Genomic DNA, 20,598 nt, shown 5'->3' with positions numbered 1-20,598 from the left:
AAGAATCTTCCTGCACTTCTTCTTGTCAGTTATTGATATTGTCCGAACCTGCCGAGGCTGAAATTGCTGATTACAGGGAGCAATAGATTGCAATGAATTACATGATGGTTTATTAAGAGGATCTGTCACATTAGAGAGAATCCTTTTAATATGGAAGTCGTTGTGACAATCGGCTGATCATCGTGGTTCCGGCAACTGAGACCTACTGAAAACTGGGGAGAAAGCAGACCTGTCTAGACTGAGTTTTGTTTTAAGAAGAATGGTGGCAGGTATAAAAAAAAAATAAAGACTGCCACTAGTGCCAGAGAGAGAACTACTATTTGGTGGCTTATAGAGGAGGGTCCGAAGCAAGGGAACCTCCTTCCTGTGATTTCCATGTGCCTTAAGGAGGAATGTAGACAAGCAGTGGCGTAACTAGAGTCCAATGGGCCTCGATTCAAGATTTGGACCCGGCTCCCCTCCACCCTATCCTGATATAGAAAATATATATATATATATCTCCATCATACATATCCTCCATCCCATAGTCCAGTGCCCATATACCCATCATACATATCCTCCATCCCATAGTCCAGTGCCCATATACCCATCACACATCCTCCATCTCATAGTCAACCATTATGACATCATAATGAGCGGCGGGGCTTGATACGCACACACTGTTTCCCCATTATGTAGATAGGGGAAAAATTGTTTGGTGAAATGGAACGTGCGGGGTTAAAATTTCGCCTTACAACATAGCTTAGGACACTCTCGGGGTCCAGACGTGTGACTGTGCCAAACTTTGTGGCTGTAGCTGCGACGGTGCGGATGCCTATCCTGGACATACATACATACACACTTTGAGCGCTATATATATATATATATATATATATATATATATATATATATATATATATATATATATATATATATACATACACACAAACACACACACACACACACACACACACAAGAAAATAAGTATTTGATACACTGCTGATTTTGAAGTTTTCCCACCTACAAAGAATGGAGGGGTCTCTAATTTTTATCGTAGGTACACTTCACCTGTGAGAGACAGAATCTAAAAATAAAAAGCAGAAAATTACATTGTATGATTTTTAAATAATTAAATTGCATATAAGTTGTATACAGTGGGGCAAAAAAGTATTTAGTCAGTCAGCAATTGTGCAAGTTCCACCACTTAAAAAGATGAGAGGCGTCTGTAATTTACATCATAGGTAGACCTCAACTATGGGAGACAAACTGAGAAAAAAAAATCCAGAAAATCACATTGTCTGTTTTTTTTTCATTTTATTTGTATATTATGGTGGAAAATAAGTATTTGGTCAGAAACAAGCAATCAAGATTTCTGGCTCTCACAGACCTGTAACTTCTTCTTTAAGAGTCTCCTCTTTCCTCCACTCATTACCTGTAGTAATGGCACCTGTTTAAACTTGTTATCAGTATAAAAAGACACCTGTGCACACCCTCAAACAGTCTGACTCCAAACTCCACTATGGTGAAGACCAAAGAGCTGTCAAAGGACACCAGAAACAAAATTGTAGCCCTGCACCAGGCTGGGAAGACTGAATCTGCAATAGCCAACCAGCTTGGAGTGAAGAAATCAACTGTGGGAGCAATAATTAGAAAATGGAATACATACAAGACCACTGATAATCTCCCTCGATCTGGTGCTCCACGCAAAAACCCACCCCGTGGGGTCAGAATGATCACAAGAACGGTGAGCAAAAATCCCAGAACCACGCGGGGGGACCTAGTGAATGAACTGCAGAGAGCTGGGACCAATGTAACAAGGCCTACCATAAGTAACACACTACGCCACCATGGACTCAGATCCTGCAGTGTCAGACGTGTCCCACTGCTTAAGCCTGTACATGTCCGGGCCCGTCTGAAGTTTGCTAGAGAGCATTTGGATGATCCAGAGGAGTTTTGGGAGAATGTCCTATGGTCTGATGAAACCAAACTGGAACTGTTTGGTAGAAACACAACTTGTCGTGTTTGGAGGAAAAAGAATACTGAGTTGCATCCATCAAACACCATACCTACTGTAAAGCATGGTGGTGGAAACATCATGCTTTGGGGCTGTTTCTCTGCAAAGGGGCCAGGACGACTGATCCGGGTACATGAAAGAATGAATGGGGCCATGTATCGTGAGATTTTGAGTGCAAACCTCCTTCCATCAGCAAGGGCATTGAATATGAAACGTGGCTGGGTCTTTCAACATGACAATGATCCAAAGCACACCGCCAGGGCAACGAAGGAGTGGCTTCGTAAGAAGCATTTCAAGGTCCTGGAGTGGCCTAGCCAGTCTCCAGATCTCAACCCTATAGAAAACCTTTGGAGGGAGTTGAAAGTCCGTGTTGCCAAGCGAAAAGCCAAAAACATCACTGCTCCAGAGGAGATCTGCATGGAGGAATGGGCCAACATACCAACAACAGTGTGTGGCAACCTTGTGAAGACTTACAGAAAACGTTTGACCTCTGTCATTGCCAACAAAGGATATATCACAAAGTATTGAGATGAAATTTTGTTTCTGACCAAATACTTATTTTCCACCATAATATACAAATAAAATGAAAAAAAACCAGACAATGTGATTTTCTGGATTTTTTTTTTTCTCAGTTTGTCTCCCATAGTTGAGGTCTACCTATGATGTAAATTATAGACGCCTCTCATCTTTTTAAGTGGTGGAACTTGCACTATTGCTGACTGACTAAATACTTTTTTGCCCCACTGTATATATCCCCATTCCTGGCATTTGTCCCTCGTTATACGGCTGTTGTTTAATACATAGAAAAAAGGAAACCATTCTACTCCCCTCCCTTGCCGCGTGGCGTTCTCTTCTAATGCCAGCAATTGACTTCAGCGTGCAAGCGATGGGAGTGGAGGACGTCAATGCCATGTGCTCCCAGTCATGTACATGCTGGCGGCGTGTATTGTCACGCAAGGACCCAAGGGGGTCTCTGCACCTCATTGCACTTCAGCTTAATGTCTATCGACACCAGGGACAAAATTGTAGACCTGCACAATGCTGGGATGGGCTCAATCCAGTTGAAGTTTGGGCTGGCGTCGACAGGCCCCTCACGTACCGGATCGTTAATCCCCTTGGATCAGGAGCTTCCTTACACCATGGAATTTAACCAGTGGGAACTCTAGCCATGTAAAGGTTGGTCAAATGACTCAACTATAGACCATTTTTTTCTGTGTTGCCACAAGTCCATCTTGGCATCTGCTTCACAGCCAAAATGGAAAAGGTGAGGAGATGGGGGTCTGACAGCTCAAACAGGAAGTCATTGGTTTGATCAGGCCATGTGTGTGTCCGTATCTCAAGCATACATCTATCTGAGTCATCTCAGTAGATTATAACCAATCTACTGATGGGAAAACCCATCCCGGTTTCTGACATACTCCAGACCAAAAATTGTCATTCGGAAGAGCTTAGTTTTCGTCCCATTCCACCCCGATTTTGTCTCTAGCAATGCTGTTAATATTTTCTCTCTCTAGCGATGGTTTTAGTTCTCACTACTTGAATAGACATCTTGGATTTGTGTCTTGGCTCTAAATCTGCTGTGCGTGCCAAACACACGGACTGTGCTCGCGATCTGCCACCTCATTCTGTGCTGCGCGCCGCTATGGCTCCTTTATAGGAACTTGTCCGGGCGCCAGCGTACGCTTTTGGGCACACGAGCTCTGCATTGAGAATAATATTTTTTTTAATAACTTTGCAGAACCTGCGCCTGGATGCTATCTAAGCTGAAACGGTTTGTGTATGGAGATTAGACCAAATATTTTCACTTTTGGATTCGAGACTGCTCAGGACTACGTCATTTGCTAAGTTTACTGCTTTTTTTTTTTCCAGACAATCTTTTATTAATTTTTTTTTTCTTTGGAACATACAGTTTAGTAAACACAAATTACATTTTTTCTTCCTTACATAATTCTGTTCAATTGAACTACGGTTTGCAGTTCTTTCTATATGGGCTTCGTTCATTTCTACGTTAGTGTCCCTTTTACGATCACACTCCCTTTTTTAGTGCCGTCCTAATGGGCTTGGTTGAAACATAACCACAGATCCAGCGCAAGCTGGATATTCCTGTCATTTAGCCCTGTTGCTGCCTTGTGAGCAGTAATAACTGACTTAATTGCTCGCTTTAGTAGGAAGCATTGAGTTCTAGTGAGGAGGCTTTACGGTGAAGTTCCTCGGTGTAGGTGTGGACTGACGTAACCATGGAATGCAGGACGGCCATGCAATATTTCACTTTTCTTCTCCACCTCATCCGTAGGTACAGTAATTGCCTGATGTATTTCTATTAAGCCTTTGCTACAGAGGAGACACCATTGTAGTGTCAAGAAGAAGCCCTGAGCCCTTTTCTGGCTCGTAGTCCAAAATAAAAGTAAAAGATTATGGGGCAAATTTAGTAGTAGGACCATGAAAACAAATTTTCCAAGAGCAAACTGAAGGACTGCAAGCAGAAAATTTTCAAATGCAGAATAATACCAATAATACCCCATAGCAACCAATTCCTTTCCTCTTTAGATTTTGAAGGACCTCTGTAAAAGGAACGCGGCAACATAATTTGGTTGCCGAGAGTAAAAGGGTACTCGTATGTAAAGGGATATTTCTACCTTGGACATTCATGGTATATGAACTTAAAGGATTTTTCTCGAGTTTGGAAATTATCCCCTAACTTCCCAATCGTTGAGGTCCAATAACTTGAACTTCCACCAATCCTGAGAACGGGAGAGCCCCATGTCAATGGAGTGGTGGTCGAAGAAGCACCTCTGCTCCATTTATTGTTACGGGAGTGCCGTAGAGTAGACCAGCCAAGCGCATCGCTCATCTGTCTCCGGCAGTCCCATTAATAATGATTCTGGCAGCAGTGCACATGATTGACCGTTGCTTCAGTCACGTAGGATTCTGGTTTTCGAGATCGTGGGGAGGGGGTCAAAGCGGTCAGAGATCAGCAATTGGGAAGATATCTTATATCCCTTGGCTAGGGGATGACATCTAAACTTTTAAATGTCTGAGATGCAGGTCCTTTTTGTTTGGTGAATGAAGGTCTCTTGATCCATCCGGTGATGCTTTGGCTGCCTCATCGTTGTATAGACTGAATTAAGGACGGTCATCTATGTGAGTTGTGGGAACATCCAAGTGGCCATGCTAATCCGTTTCTGCAACCACCATAGAAGAGAGTAAAGAGAGCCACCACCACTCTTTTTCTGGACTGGGGGGGGTGGTTAGTGATCTCTTTAGGTAGGTCATGGGGAGTCCATTTTTCACAGAAATGAGACCTTCATCTCTCGGACATTTTTATGGATATATCATAAATGTCCAACGTGGGAACTTTATATTATACACGTCAACTATCCCTATTTTTTTTAAACTGCACAAGTCCTTTACACCCCACAGGCCTGGTTCCTGTTTACAGAAAATGTTGACACTTTCTAAATGGATTAATGGCTCTAACATTACCTCCTGCACTCCATCACTAGGCACCCAGTGCAGCGGAGGCACAAAAATCCTGCTCTTGGCAGCTCCAGCAGCCATCAGCTGTCACTCACCCGTCCCTGAATGCCCCGGTTGTGTAATCCTGATTTATACTCACAATGATTTAGGAATGCAGACATGTGTTAAACCATTTAAGTACATGACCCGGCTCTAGCGCGCTGCCACTGCATGTCTGCCTAGTGATCAGCAGGAAAGGCACAAACCCTTGTATTATAGTTATGGGAACGCCAGCAAGTTTACTCAATGAAGAAAACAGACCAAACTGGAGGAGCTTAATGGATATTTATTTTGTTTAGGCATTATTAAACTTTAAACGGTTGTTCCAAGCATTAATTCTTTCCACCTACCTGTCTTAAGGTTAGGTGGTAACTAGCTGATGTGGTTCCGGATACTGAGACCCCCGCTATTTCCAAAAAAAAACAAAACAGTTCTGAAATTCCCCATTGGAATGGAGCCCTGGGAATGAATGCACTCCATCGCTTTTCATTATGTGCGGGACTGCTGGAGAAAGCTGAACGATGTACTCCGCTATCTCTGCCAGTCCCAAAGAGAATGTATGGAGCAGTGAGCAGTGGCACACTTGTATGGCTACCGCTCCATTCCCAGAGGAAGTTGGAAAATCCCCTTCTTAGGATCAGTGAGGGTCCCGGCAGCTGGATACCCATCTATTATGAGTTATAATGTATGGGATAACCCTTTTACAAAAGTTACTTATATTCTTGTATTTCCTACATAATATATTGACCTTGGGTGGATGAATGGATTCCAAGATAACCTGTCCTTCACAGCCTCCATTTAACATGTGCGTGTTGGGACCTTTGGAGGCCATTAATGCCTCATAGCCATAAGCGATTTATAGTCTCCGGAGCATTCCAATATGTTCTGTTTTTCTTACAGGGATGATTTTAATATCCAGGTTCTTCAAGCATTTGTTGAACTCCATGAGTTTGCGGATTTGAATCTTGTCCAGGCATTAAGGTCAGTGCGGCGATCCTCAGGTCTTCTGTTTCCTACAACTCGTATGTCCCAGCGGTCCACGCAGTCAGCAATGGGCAACTAAGCAAGAACAGTCTACAGACCTTTAACTCTGAGTGTTAGAATGCTGTGCGTGGACCCTCCCTTCATCTGTCTGGCCGCACAGTTATTGTTGGCCATGGATAGCAATCATTACTGAAGTCTGTGAAATTAAAAATATCATGGAAGTCTCTCTTTCTGCTTTTGCTCGGGTAGTCCAGCTAATAAAATATGTCATTAAATCTGCTTAATAAGCATTTTTCTAATATAATTTACATCTAAAAGGTGCTTTTTCAAAATTTTCTGCATGTGAGCAGAGCTTTGTAAGAAAGGGCCGGCTGACTTCTCATTTCAGTAGCTAAACTAGCCCCGTTTCACGGCAAATATGGAGCCAAGTAAGAGAGCTGACTTAGCCTGTCAGTAGGTCAAAAGTATGCAGGTTTAGCTCTTATTTTATTCTTGCTGCTCCCCTGAGTACTCTGCTTATTTTTTTTTCTATATACGCCATACGGTTCCAGAGATATGGGCACTTTTTACTTGGAGCTAATTTTTTATGATTTTTGCCAAGGGGGTATTTCTCACAGGGAATTAATGCAGATCAGCCTAGAGACACGCCCCAGAGGATCCTCTGAGCCACACCCCTTTTAGAAAAAAATTTGTAATCAATAAGTATTTGTGACCGTATGGTAGATTTAAAAAACAAACAAACAAAAAAAAAAACAAGCAAAAGCAAATTAAAATAGAGGAGTAGCAGGAATAAAATAAGAGCAAAAACTGGCAACTATTGACCTGGTGACAAGTTCTCTTTAACTCTTGAGCAGAGTGGTTGGCCACCCCCTTCTTGCACAGCAGTGGTCTTGTGTCCTTTCACACCCAGAGACAAACCAGTAGAGGACCTGCTAGGAACTGAAGAACTGGGTATGATCCAGAAGTGAATTGCATCAGTAATAAGTGTAACTTGCTAATGTAATAACGTTTTTGTCATTAGCTAGCAATGCTTGGAGCTGTGGACTCCTTTTTTTTTTCTTCGGAGACCGACCCCATATTTTGTCCTTTGGGTACAGATCTGTACAACACTATATAAACCTATTCCGATTTTCCCTATGAATAGTCTGAATTCAATGCAGAACCAAAGTTGGCACAAATAATGCTTACTTAACGAAAACCATTTAGTGCCAATAAGCCTTGCCACATATAGAGCTAATGTGTCTTGGAGCGTTAACGCTAGTAGACCACCCACTGTCGGCCCCTGATTACACAGACCACTGTTCAACACAGAGAAAAATTGCAAGATTTCCATTTCATAACGTCTCAAAAGTTTTAACCCATCTAGTCTATGTAATCCTCATATGAAGTATAGGCTATGTATAGGGCAGGCACTATGAGAAGTATAGGCTATGTATAGGGCAGGCACTATGAGAAGTATAGGCTATGTATAGGGCAGTCACTATGAGAAGTATAGGCTATGTATAGGGCAGGCACTATGAGAAGTATAGGCTATGTATAGGGCAGGCACTATGAGAAGTATAGGCTATGTATAGGGCAGGCACTCTGAGAAGTATAGGCTATGTATAGGGAAGGCACTCTGAGAAGTATAGGCTATATATAGGGCAGGCACTCTGAGAAGTATAGGCTATGTATAGGGCAGGCACTATGAGAAGTATAGGCTATGTATAGGGCAGGCACTATGAGAAGTATAGGCTATGTATAGGGCAGGCACTATGAGAAGTATAGGCTATGTATAGGGCAGGCACTATGAGAAGTATAGGCTATGTATAGGGCAGGCACTATGAGAAGTATAGGCTATGTATAGGGCAGGCACTATGGGAAGTATAGGCTATGTATTGGGCAGGCACTATGAGAAGTATAGGTTATGTATAGGGCAGGCACTCTGAGAAGTATAGGTTATGTATAGGGCAGGCACTATGAGAAGTATAGGCTATGTATAGGGCAGGCACTATGAGAAGTATAGGCTATGTATAGGGCAGGCACTATGAGAAGTATAGGCTATGTATAGGGCAGGCACTATGAGAGGACATGTTAGAGTCTAGTGTAATGGAGGTACTTGGATTCTGATAAAGGGGAGCAGAGAAGTGGCAGCAGGATTGTTCAGAAGCAGGTCAGTAGTAGCAGCTGTCATTAGACAAAACAGGTATATTTTCCACGTTTCTGTAATTCTTATATATGCTTTTTATTTTTATTATGCAGACAGTTTTTGTGGAGCTTCCGATTACCAGGGGAAGCCCAGAAGATAGACCGGATGATGGAAGCATTCGCATCCCGGTACTGTCTGTGTAACCCTGGGGTGTTTCAGTCCACAGGTTAGTGTTTCGCAGCCGCCTAGCACAATAACAAGGATGGTTTTTTTAGAAGAATTATTTTACAAAGTTTTTTTGTTAATTTTTCTATTTTTGTTTTGTTGCATTATAGGAAAGGTTCACATTTTTTAAATTTACCTTATTTCCGTTTCTGTGGGTTTTTTTTCTCCTTTAATTGATTGAAAGCTTTCTTTGTTGCACACAAGTTCTAAGTTCTTTTAATATCTTTATTTCAAGGGGCCAGATGGGTTATGAAAGGCTTTGTTTTAACTCGTGAACCTTCTACAACCTATCAGAAGGTCTAAAGTCCCCCATACACAATAGGCCAACATTTGAAAAATTGACAGGTTCAGCTGACTGTCTATGTATGGGGGCCCCCGATGGATGATTTTGGGGAGTTAAAGATCCTGCATGTCTAGTTTTGAACTTTCAATCCTTTTGTTCTCTATGGATAAGCCACCAAAGATGTCTGGCAGCAGCTCTCTCTTAGAGCACAGAGGAGCTTTCAACAGAGCGAGCGCTCCTGTGTATGGGAGAGTTGAACAAGGTGTCTGCTGCCCAACGATCAGCTGAACCATTTTTGGCCAATCGATGTCTAAAATGTATGGGACAATAACATTGCTTGTATATTAATTTTCAGCATTTTTTTCTCTATAGATACCTGCTATGTCTTGTCTTTCGCTATCATTATGCTGAACACAAGTTTGCATAACCCCAATGTGAGGGATAAACCGTCAGTAGAGCGGTTTATATCTATGAATCGTGGAATCAATGAAGGTGGCGATCTTCCAGAGGAATTATTAAGGGTAATTCAATCCTCTTAATTTATACAATATTGTTTCATCTATAGAACTTTGTTACTACTTTTTTTTAGATATGGCCAATATATTTAATTGTACTGTACCAAGAACGCACTCCACTTTATGTCTCCGCATTTTTAAATGAACCCCAATCATATTTTGTAGTGCGAATGGAAGCTAGGATAACAAGTGAAAATTCAAGGGTGATGTCTAAGGAACTTAAAGATCTATTTTTTTTTTTTTTTTTTACGCAGTTTTTTGTAAAAGGGGTTCTTTTTAAAGGAAACCTGTTATTAGATTCATGCCACCTGAACCACGGACAGCAGCAAGAATCCAAAGCCTGACTGTGTGATTGCGGGTATGCATTTTTTTTCTCGAAAATGCTCAGGCTTCTTCCAGTTGCATAGCAGGTTTCTCCCATGTGAATTTAGAGAAGACATACCTGTCTGCAGTTGCATAGGCAGGCGCTAGTTGATGCTGCCTGTGGTTTGTGCAGCATGAAGCTATTAATGGGATGCTGATGCCTACACAAAATAATTCAATAATGCTGTGATAGAACAAATAAATTTTTTCTATGACAGTGGAGACAATTTGCTTGATGTAAGTCACATTTTTTTGACCAGCATTAATTTTGTACTTTTAGAGGAGCCACACAATTTCCAGGACCTAGATACCATCATAAAATTTTATGCAATATTCCAGCGGTCGTGTGGGGTACAGCTCACATAGACATTGGGGGATATAAACTTTCAGGAGTCTCCATGCACCTCTCGGTTCAGCTCTGGAAAGAGACACAATCCGGAATCGACCCAGCTGGAGAAAGAAACCACATACACACAGCTGAGCAGATTCTGGATTGTATGTACTTCCATAGTTGAATCGAGTGGTAATTGGAAACGCCAGGAAGCCTGTGTTTGTTATTGTCTATATGAGATATAGCACACGAGATCACTGGTGCACAGTACACTTGATGGTTACAATCACTGGTGCACAGTACACTTGATGGTTACAATCACTGGTGCACAGTACACTTGATGGTTACAATCACTGGTGCACAGTACACTTGATGGTTACAATCACTGGTGCACAGTACACTTGATGGTTACAATCACTGGTGCACAGTACACTTGATGGTTACAATCACTGGTGCACAGTACACTTGATGGTTACAATCACTGGTGCACAGTACACTTGATGGTTACAATCACTGGTGCACAGTACACTTGATGGTTACAATCACTGGTGCACAGTACACTTGATGGTTACAATCACTGGTGCACAGTACACTTGATGGTTACAATCACTGGTGCACAGTACACTTGATGGTTACAATCACTGGTGCACAGTACACTTGATGGTTACAATCACTGGTGCACAGTACACTTGATGGTTACAATCACTGGTGCACAGTACACTTGATGGTTACAATCACTGGTGCACAGTACACTTGATGGTTACAATCGCTGGTGCACAGTACACTTGATGGTTACAATCGCTGGTGCACAGTACACTTGATGGTTACAATCGCTGGTGCACAGTACACTTGATGGTTACAATCGCTGGTGCACAGTACACTTGATGGTTACAATCGCTGGTGCACAGTACACTTGATGGTTACAATCGCTGGTGCACAGTACACTTGATGGTTACAATCGCTGGTGCACAGTACACTTGATGGTTACAATCGCTGGTGCACAGTACACTTGATGGTTACAATCGCTGGTGCACAGTACACTTGATGGTTACAATGGCTGGTGCACAGTACACTTGATGGTTACAATCGCTGGTGCACAGTACACTTGATGGTTACAATCGCTGGTGCACAGTACACTTGATGGTTACAATCGCTGGTGCACAGTACACTTGATGGTTACAATCGCTGGTGCACAGTACACTTGATGGTTACAATCCACAATGAAGGCACAAGACGCTTGTAGGTCACAGTACACTCTTGGTGGCACATGTACACTTGATGGTTGCTGGCCGATGGCCCAAAATGCCTGAATGTCCTAAAACTTGATTTTAATTTCTCACAAATCTAGCTTGTCCAGTCAACGTTCGGCTGGATTCACATCACATTTGCGTTTTGCTCAAAACTATATTTAGTCTTTCTCCCAGACATATCTATTTGAATGTTATAGATTGAGTCCAAAAAATGATTTTTGGGCTCCATTTGACCTCCTATGTAACATGGTAGACTACCCTATTTTATCTAGTAAAAAAAAAAAAGTCTGGATTGACACTGGGTTCCCCTTTGTTGTAACTGACTGCCAGAAATATTTTACTGCTGCGGTATCAGGATATGGAGGGTCGCCACTTTTTGGTATGAGGGAAGGATAATGTTCACCCCCCTTTTATAATTCCAAGTGCATGGCCAATCACTTTCCTTCTCACCCATATTGGACCTTCTTGCCAGGCAGCATGGAGCCTAGTGTGATTGCACAAGGCCAACATAACAGCCCTCTAAAGCCCCCCCCCCATGCAATCTACAGTATAAAGGTTATTAATGGTATGAGCGGATAGAGCGTTATAGGTAATAATGACATTCTTCGGCACATTTTTGTAACAAGAATTACAAGTCACAGACTAGACACTGTATATTGCCAAACCATTGGCTTATGGGCACGGCATACTTTGGCAGTACAAGGTTTAGGGTTCTCCTTTTCTGTATGGTGCCAGTGTGTTTGTGGCTCTGTACAGTCGGAGAATGCAATAAAGTCTCATCCGTTCCTGTTGCCGTCTAATGTCTTTACCATAGGAACACTAAAGCCACTTTCACAGGAAGCCAATTATCCCACCAGCATGGATTGCTTTCCCAGGAGAAAGCTGTGACGGCTTACACAACGACTACTGAAAAATAATGTATATGTACCGTCCTCTGTATCTGGGTACTGTGCAAAGCCGGAAACTGCAGACCGTATGTGTTTCTTTCTGCAGCCTCTTTATTTTATAGATTGTGCTGAAGAACATTTTCTTTTACAGCATATGGGCACTTTGGGGTTTTTTTATACTTATTTTTAGCTTAACTCCTTCACCACCTTGGAATGTTCCATTTTTGTTTTTTGCCCCCCTTCTTCCCAGAACCCTACGTTTTTTTTAAAAAAAATATTTTTCTGTCAATATGGCCGTGTGAGGGCTTTTTGTGTGTGGGGCAGGTTGTACTTTTGAATGGCTACCATTGGTTTTACCATATCGTGTACTAGAAAATTGGGGGAAAAATTCTAACTGCGACCCCTGCGGTACTACAGAATGCCAGTGACTTTCTGTCCGCAGTCTCCAACATCATGTCCGCTCTCTGTCTGAAACTTAACCTCTCAAAAACTGAACTTCTTCTGCTCCCGCCGTCTACTAACCTCCCTAAATCTGGACATTTCCCTCTCCGTGGGTGGTACCACAATAACACCCAGGCACGCTGTCTGGGTGTTATGTTTGACACCAATCTCTCCTTCACATCCCATATACAATCTCTTGCCCGCTCTTGCTGCTTACATCTAACGAACATCTCCAGAATCCACCCTTTTCTCACCATGGAAACAACAAAAACCCTCACTGTCGCATTGATCCACTCCCGCCTGGACTACTGCAACGCTCTATTAATTGGCCTCCCCGTTACTCGACTTTCCCCTCTCCAGGCCATACTTAATGCAGCGGCCAGGGTCATCCATCTGGCTAATCGGTACTCTGGCGCATCCGCTCTTCACCAGTCGTTACACTGGCTGCCCATTCATTATAGGATCTAATTCAAAGTACTTGTTCTCACCCATAAAGCTCTCCACGGTGCAGCACCCCCCTACATCTCCTCCCTCATTTCTGTCTATCGGCCTAACCGACCGCTGCTGCGCTCTGCAAACGACTTTCGACTAACCTCTGCACTAATCCGTACCTCCCACTCCCGACTCCAAGACTTCTCTCGTGCTGCGCCAATCCTCTGGAATGCTCTACCCCAAGAAATTAGGACTATCCACAATTTGCATAGTTTTAGGAGCTCCATCAAAACACATTTGTTCAGCACGGCCTATCATGTTCACTGATCAAAGTCATTCTATGTATAAATGTGCATGAGCAGCCCATTCACCATCTCCATCCACCCCTCACTCCCTCAAGATGGCTGGACCATCATTGTAAATACATCCTTGTAAATACACACCTGTACTTTGTATCTCCCCCACCTCATTGTAGATTGTAAGCTCTCACGAGCAGGGTTGGCTTATTTTGCTTTAATTATTGTATTATTAAAGTTGTTACTTATGACTTGTGTTTTGAAACTGTTAAACTGTAAAGCTCTGCGGAATATGTTGGCGCTATATAAATAAAGATTATTATTATTATTATCATCTGTGGTGAAATGTCAAAAAGCGCAATTGTACATTTATTTATTTTTTTTAACCATGTTCTCTAAATGCTAAAACTGACCTGCCATTATGATTCTCCAGGTCATTAAGAGTTCATAGACATAGTTGTGGCTCATTGAAGAAAGAGAGGAAAAAGCATAATAATAACTAAGTAATCAGTATTTTAAGTTCTACAGTAGATCCTACTTGAAGCTGTTGGGCTCTGATTTTCTCGTGTTCTTCGTTATCATAGTGGCACTGTGTGCTCCTAAACCGTCATTCATGTGGTGATCATATACATGCGAATGGCACTCTTCAGGATGTGATGCTCTATTGATTTCGAATAGTTAGTAACATTATTGTCTATAGAAGCTATTCTGGATAAAGGAAATCCATCAGCAGGTTATGCTGTCTAATCTGAGAGCAGCATAATGTAAGGGCAGAGATCCTGATTCTAGTGATGTGTAATTTACTAGGCTGCTTAGTGTAGTTTTTATAACATCCAGTGTTTTATAAGCAGGAGATCATCACTAGAGGACTACTGGGCTTACTGCGGTGTAGTCTAGCCACGCCCCACCACTGATTGACAGCTTACTGCCTATGCATAGTGTACACAGAAATCAGCTGATCAATGGTGTGGGCGGGGTTATATAGAACTTAGCTTTCAGAGAGCTGCTAGATTTGCAGCAAATAACATTATGCAGAAAGCAGTGACACATCGCTGGAATCAGGGTCTCTGACACTACATTATGCTGTTCTCAGGTGAGGTAGCAAAGGCTAGTGACAGATTCTCTCTAACAGAACAGGATGTAGAAGTAGGTGAGTAATTTAACAAGTGGAGGGAATGTGATGCTTTAGATAGAATCCCGTGAACGGTCTAGTGACAATGTGTGCATGCTGTCGGCAGTAGTGCGACAGTACCAGCTATCACAGGAATAAGGTGACGCGATTGTTGCTGACAGCGGCTTATATTTGTTTCCGGTCCTATAGAAAATTTCATTTACGGAAAGTAGTATATAGGGCCCGTATGAACTCTGCTATGTCCATCCTATTTTTTTTCCTTCTACGTCTGGAGATTATTAGCCAGTCGTTCCTTCCCAGTGACGTTCTACTTTATAGCAGACTTTCCATCCACCTTCATGTTCTCGTAGCAGGTCTTTCCCATTGATTTCCCAATAGACTTTAATGTACAATCTCTGCAATCCATTGGTGTTGACAGTCCGGGTTATGGGAACATTGCCTCGTACATATGTTTTCCCATCTGGAATCTATACATGGCATGCATCTATAAATACCTGAATTTACAAAGGCTCAGGTGGAGAGTGTCCATAATAGCAGATAAGATGCTCTCGGCAGCACATTGGCCAGTAATGGAGCATGGCAGTCCTGATGGATTAGGTGCTCAGTAGGGTCCTGCCCTAGTTTACATCCATAGGAAAATGGGGTTTATTTATATGACCCTATAATGGCCATATTTTGCGTTCTTTACTCCGAGCAAAAATTCCAAGCCCTACTGTGGGTCTCACGCAAACATTGATGGAGATCTGCATTTGACTTCCATTCAGTGCGGTTCACATATAAAAAAAAAAATTACGTTTCAGTCATAATGGACCTTCATCAGATATACGGTTTGCTGATGAAGAAAGAGAGCGTAAGTGAGAGAAGATCAGCGCTAAGGAAGGTGGGAATCCTCACTGTGGATAGCACTAGTCAGACCATATAGCTCTGATATTCTCTCGCTTCCACTCTTTCCTCATCAGCAATGTGTATGTCTGATGAAGGTCTGTTATGACTGAAACATATTTTTTTTTTTTATATGGGGATTGAATAGTAGAAGTGAAATAATACAGATTTGCTTCAACGTTTGAGCGCCAAGTCCCACAGTTTGGGCCTGGCATTACGGCCGCTGTACACACCTCAAAATGTGGCCATTATCTGGTTGTGTGAATAAGCCCTTGGGCTCGCCATGGCAAGCTCCATCGTCCTACAAATTCCAGGCAACCTTGTGATAATTGAAATTGATCCAATTGAGTGATGATTGTATTGACATATGTGATAATTTTTTTTTAAGCCCCTAGCCTAATGTGAGCAAGATTTTATAAAATCCCATTTACTTCAATGTGAAATCTGGCATCAGAGATTAATTGCTACACCATAATATAATAATAATAATAAATTTTATTTCTATAGCGCCGACATATTCCGCAGCACTTTACATTTCAGAGGGGATTTGTACAGACAATAGACATTACAGCATAACAATAATCACATACAGTAGATTATAACAAATACCAAGAGGAATGAGAGCCCTGCTCGCAAGCTTACAGTCTATGAGGAAAGAGGTAGACACGAAAGGTGGGTGGTAACAGTTGCCCTGATTGTATGGACCAGCCATAATGTTAGGTGTGTGACAGTACGGACACAGAGGGCTAATGGATGCATAAAGCATGTGGGAGAATGATGCGGGGAACCTGGTTATGGTAAAACTTTTGGCTCTGCCACACAGGGATAGATTAGGTTAATGTGTTGAGGCGGTAGGCCAGTCTGAATAAATGTGTTTTCAGGGCACGCTTAAAATTGTGGGGATTGGGGACTAATCGTATTGACCTGGGAAGTGCATTCCATAGAATTGGCGCGGCACGTGTAAAGTCTTGGAGACGGGAGTGGGAGGTTCTGACTATTGAGGATGCTAACCTCAGGTCATCAGCAGAACGGAGGGCGCGGGTAGGGTGGTATACTGAAACAAGGGAGGAGATGTAGGGTGGTGCTGAGCCATGGAGGGCTTTGTGGGTGAGGGTAATAAGTTTATACTGAATTCTGGAGTGGATGGGTAACCAGTGTAATGACTGGCACAAGGTAGAGGCATCGGTGTAACGATTGGTGAGGAATATGATCCTGGCTGCAGCATTCAAGACAGATTGGAGAGGGGAGAGTTTGGTAAGAGGGAGACCGATTAGAAGAGAGTTACAATAGTCGAGACGAGAATGAATAAGAGAAACAGTAAGAGTTTTTGCAGAGTCAAAGGTAAGAAAAGGTCGAATTCTAGAAATGTTTTTGAGGTGCAGATGACAAGAGCGAGCCAGTGATCGAATGTGGGGGGCAAAGGAAAGCTCGGAATCAAGTATGACCCCAAGACAGCGGGCCTGTTGCTGGGGAGTAATAGTGGAACCACACACAGAAATGGCAATGTCGGGTATAGGTACATTAGTAGAGGGAGGAAACACCAGGAGTTCAGTCTTTGACAGGTTCAGTTTCAGATATAGTGAGGACATGATATTAGACACAGCGTTTAGACAATCGCCGGTGTTTTCTAGAAAGGCTGGCGTGATGTCAGGAGAAGAAGCGTATAATTGGGTGTCATCAGCATAGAGATGGTACTGGAAACCAAATCTACTGATTGTTTGACCAATAGGGGCAGTGTACAAGGAGAAGAGGAGGGGGCCTAGAACCGATCCTTGGGGGACCCCAACAGTAAGGGGAAGATGAGAGGAGGAGGAACTGGCAAAAGATACAGTAAAGGAGCGGTCGGAGAGATAGGAGGAGAACCAGGAGAGAACGGTATCCTTGAGGCCAATGGAACGGAGCATAGTGAGGAGGAGCTGATGATCCACAGTGTTGAATGCTGCAGAGAGATCCAAGAGAATTAGCATGGAGTAGTGACCATTTGATTTAGCTGTTAGCAGATCATTAGAGACTTTAGTGAGGGCAGTTTCAGTGGAGTGTAAAGAGCGGAAACCGGATTGGAGAGGGTCGAGAAGAGAGTTATCAGAGAGATAGCGGATAAGACGGGAGTGGACCAGGCGTTCCAGGAGTTTAGAGATGAAGGGAAGATTAGAGACAGGTCTATAGTTAGCGGCACAGTTTTGGTTGAGGGATGGTTTTTTAAGTAGTGGATGTATGATGGCATGCTTAAATGAGGAGGGAAAAATACCAGAAGAGAGAGAGAAGTTAAATATTTTAGTTAGGTGAGGGGTGACAGCAGGGGAAAGGGACTGGAGGAGCTGTGACGGAAGTGGGTCACTGGTGCAAGTAGTTGGGCGAGAAGATGCAAGGAGCCTGCTTACTTCTTCTGTGACTGGTTCAAAATCAGAGAGTGAGTTAGATGCAGTGGGGGAGGGAGGACAGTGCTTGGTATGAGGTGATTGGGAGGTAATTTCCTGTCGGATCTGGTCAATTTTTTCTTTGAAGTAATTGGCCAGATCGTCAGCTCGGAGCTCCGTGGTTGGGGCCTGTACTCTTGGATTGAGTAGAGAATGAAAAGTGTCAAAGAGACGTAGTAGAGGTAGAGGTAGACCTCTACTCTACACCAGCAAAAGAACAATTAAAAAGATTAGATAGACCCTTAAAACAGCCATACACATTAGATATCTGCTGGCCAATCTATGCTTCGTTCAGCCGACAGCCAACTCAGCCGACTCCCATACACTGGAGCGTTCGTTGGGCCGAGCTACTGTGCTCTGTATGAGAAAGCTGCCGACTGACATATCCCCGGGAAAACAATATAATCAGTGGTCCAAAATCAAACATTACTGATCGGCATCCCCACCACCAAGAGTCGGCCGGTGCCCCCATACACATTAGACTGTCGGCCAAAGGTGTTGATATCGGCAGATTAGTCTGTGTATGGGTGCTTTTAGGTTGCGTTCACACGCAGTGGTCATGCTACGACTGGCGGCCCTTTGCCTCTACTGGCGGCCCTTTGCCTCTACTGGCGGCCCTTTGCCTCTACTGGCGGCCCTTTGCCTCTACTGGCGGCCCTTTGCCTCTACTGGCGGCCCTTTGCCTCTACTGGCGGCCCTTTGCCTCTACTGGCGGCCCTTTGCCTCTACTGGCGGCCCTTTGCCTCTACTGGCGGCCCTTTGCCTCTACTGGCGGCCCTTTGCCTCTACTGGCGGCCCTTTGCCTCTACTGGCGGCCCTTTGCCTCTACTGGCGGCCCTTTGCCTCTACTGGCGGCCCTTTGCCTCTACTGGCGGCCCTTTGCCTCTACTGGCGGCCCTTTGCCTCTACTGGCGGCCCTTTGCCTCTACTGGCGGCCCTTTGCCTCTACTGGCGGCCCTTTGCCTCTACTGGCGGCCCTTTGCCTCTACTGGCGGCCCTTTGCCTCTACTGGCGGCCCTTTGCCTCTACTGGCGGCCCTTTGCCTCTACTGGCGGCCCTTTGCCTCTACTGGCGGCCCTTTGCCTCTACTGGCGGCCCTTTGCCTCTACTGGCGGCCCTTTGCCTCTACTGGCGGCCCTTTGCCTCTACTGGCGGCCCTTTGCCTCTACTGGCGGCCCTTTGCCTCTACTGGCGGCCCTTTGCCTCTACTGGCGGCCCTTTGCCTCTACTGGCGGCCCTTTGCCTCTACTGGCGGCCCTTTGCCTCTACTGGCGGCCCTTTGCCTCTACTGGCGGCCCTTTGCCTCTACTAGCGGCCCTTTGCCTCTACTAGCGGCCCTTTGCCTCTACTAGCGGCCCTTTGCCTCTACTAGCGGCCCTTTGCCTCTACTAGCGGCCCTTTGCCTCTAGTGTCTTTTTATTATTTCTGTGCTCAGTGACTTAATATTGCAAGGAAACATCTGTTTGCAAAATAGCGCTCCCATTATCTACAGCCTCGCGGCCTTTCTGGTGAAACAGCTGTTTCTCTGCAAGATTAAAGGATTGTGCCGAGAAACTGCAGAAAGAGCACAGCAGCATAGGGCTGCTATGTTTAAAAGCTGCAGCCTGACAACTGCGTGTGAACGCAGCCCTATAATATGACGCCACCATACACGCACAAGAAGCTGCAGGCGAGAAGGATCAGTCCATCATCCCTATGGATTTACAGACGCCTTCTCGCTATACTACACAACCTGTGCCGTGTTCCCTGCTGGCGAGCAACGCTCTTTGCTTCTTTTTTTCTCTCTGGGATGTGATTCATCGCTCTACAATACAATTTCTTTTATTTTTTTTTTTCCAGAATTTGTACGAGAGTATTAAGAATGAGCCCTTCAAGATCCCAGAGGACGACGGCAACGACCTGACACACACGTTCTTCAACCCTGACCGAGAAGGCTGGCTCTTGAAGTTAGGTTAGTGGACTCCGAATATACGTGCACATTGATTTCTCCATTGTTGCCTTCTAGACGTTTCAGCCATCTTTCTTTGAAACCTATCTAAGCCCCTATCCAGCTAACCTGCATACTTAATACTGTAGATCTAGCCTGAGGCAATGTCACATGAAGGACAATGTGAAGTCAATGCGAGCGTCTCATTACTCCCAAAGAATAAATTATCTTTACATGTGTCAGCTAAGAATATATATTATAAAATATTATATAAAATATTTATTTTGCAACTTGTCTGTAACTCAAGCTTAATTTAATCTATTTGTCACCATATTATCACTATATTGAAGACAGAATTGCTGTAAATATTTATACACATTTGTATTTTATATATTTACATTTTATTTTACTTTTTATATCTTTTATATATTTTTTTTAGATCTTTTTCTTTTTTCATGTTTTACATTTGTTTTTATGTAGCAGGTTTTTTTTTAGTTATTTTTCTCGTCACTAAACTGGCTGTCTTTAGAAAGCTGTTTTCCAATGTTTTAAATTGTGATTACTTATCATATCATTGATTTGAAATTGGGTTTTTA

General features: G+C 43.5%; 1 protein-coding gene across 1 annotated transcript in view; it reads left to right on the top strand.

The window, feature by feature from the left end:
* CYTH3 (cytohesin 3) overlaps positions 1–20,598 on the top strand; it is a 109,923-nt gene that overhangs the window by 56,437 nt on the left and 32,888 nt on the right. The window contains exons 6-9 of the mRNA XM_073542972.1: positions 6,410–6,490; positions 8,735–8,847; positions 9,502–9,650; positions 19,915–20,026. Of these exons, the coding sequence (XP_073399073.1) occupies positions 6,410–6,490; positions 8,735–8,847; positions 9,502–9,650; positions 19,915–20,026 (455 nt within the window). The remainder of the gene's footprint in view (positions 1–6,409; positions 6,491–8,734; positions 8,848–9,501; positions 9,651–19,914; positions 20,027–20,598) is intronic.

This window comes from Dendrobates tinctorius, unplaced genomic scaffold (assembly GCF_039654945.1).
Source record: "Dendrobates tinctorius isolate UK_male_01 unplaced genomic scaffold, ASM3965494v1 ptg000129l, whole genome shotgun sequence".
Taxonomy (NCBI): domain Eukaryota; kingdom Metazoa; phylum Chordata; class Amphibia; order Anura; family Dendrobatidae; genus Dendrobates; species Dendrobates tinctorius.
Note: the sequence above shows the minus strand (reverse complement) of the source record. Positions and strands in the feature narration are given on the sequence as shown.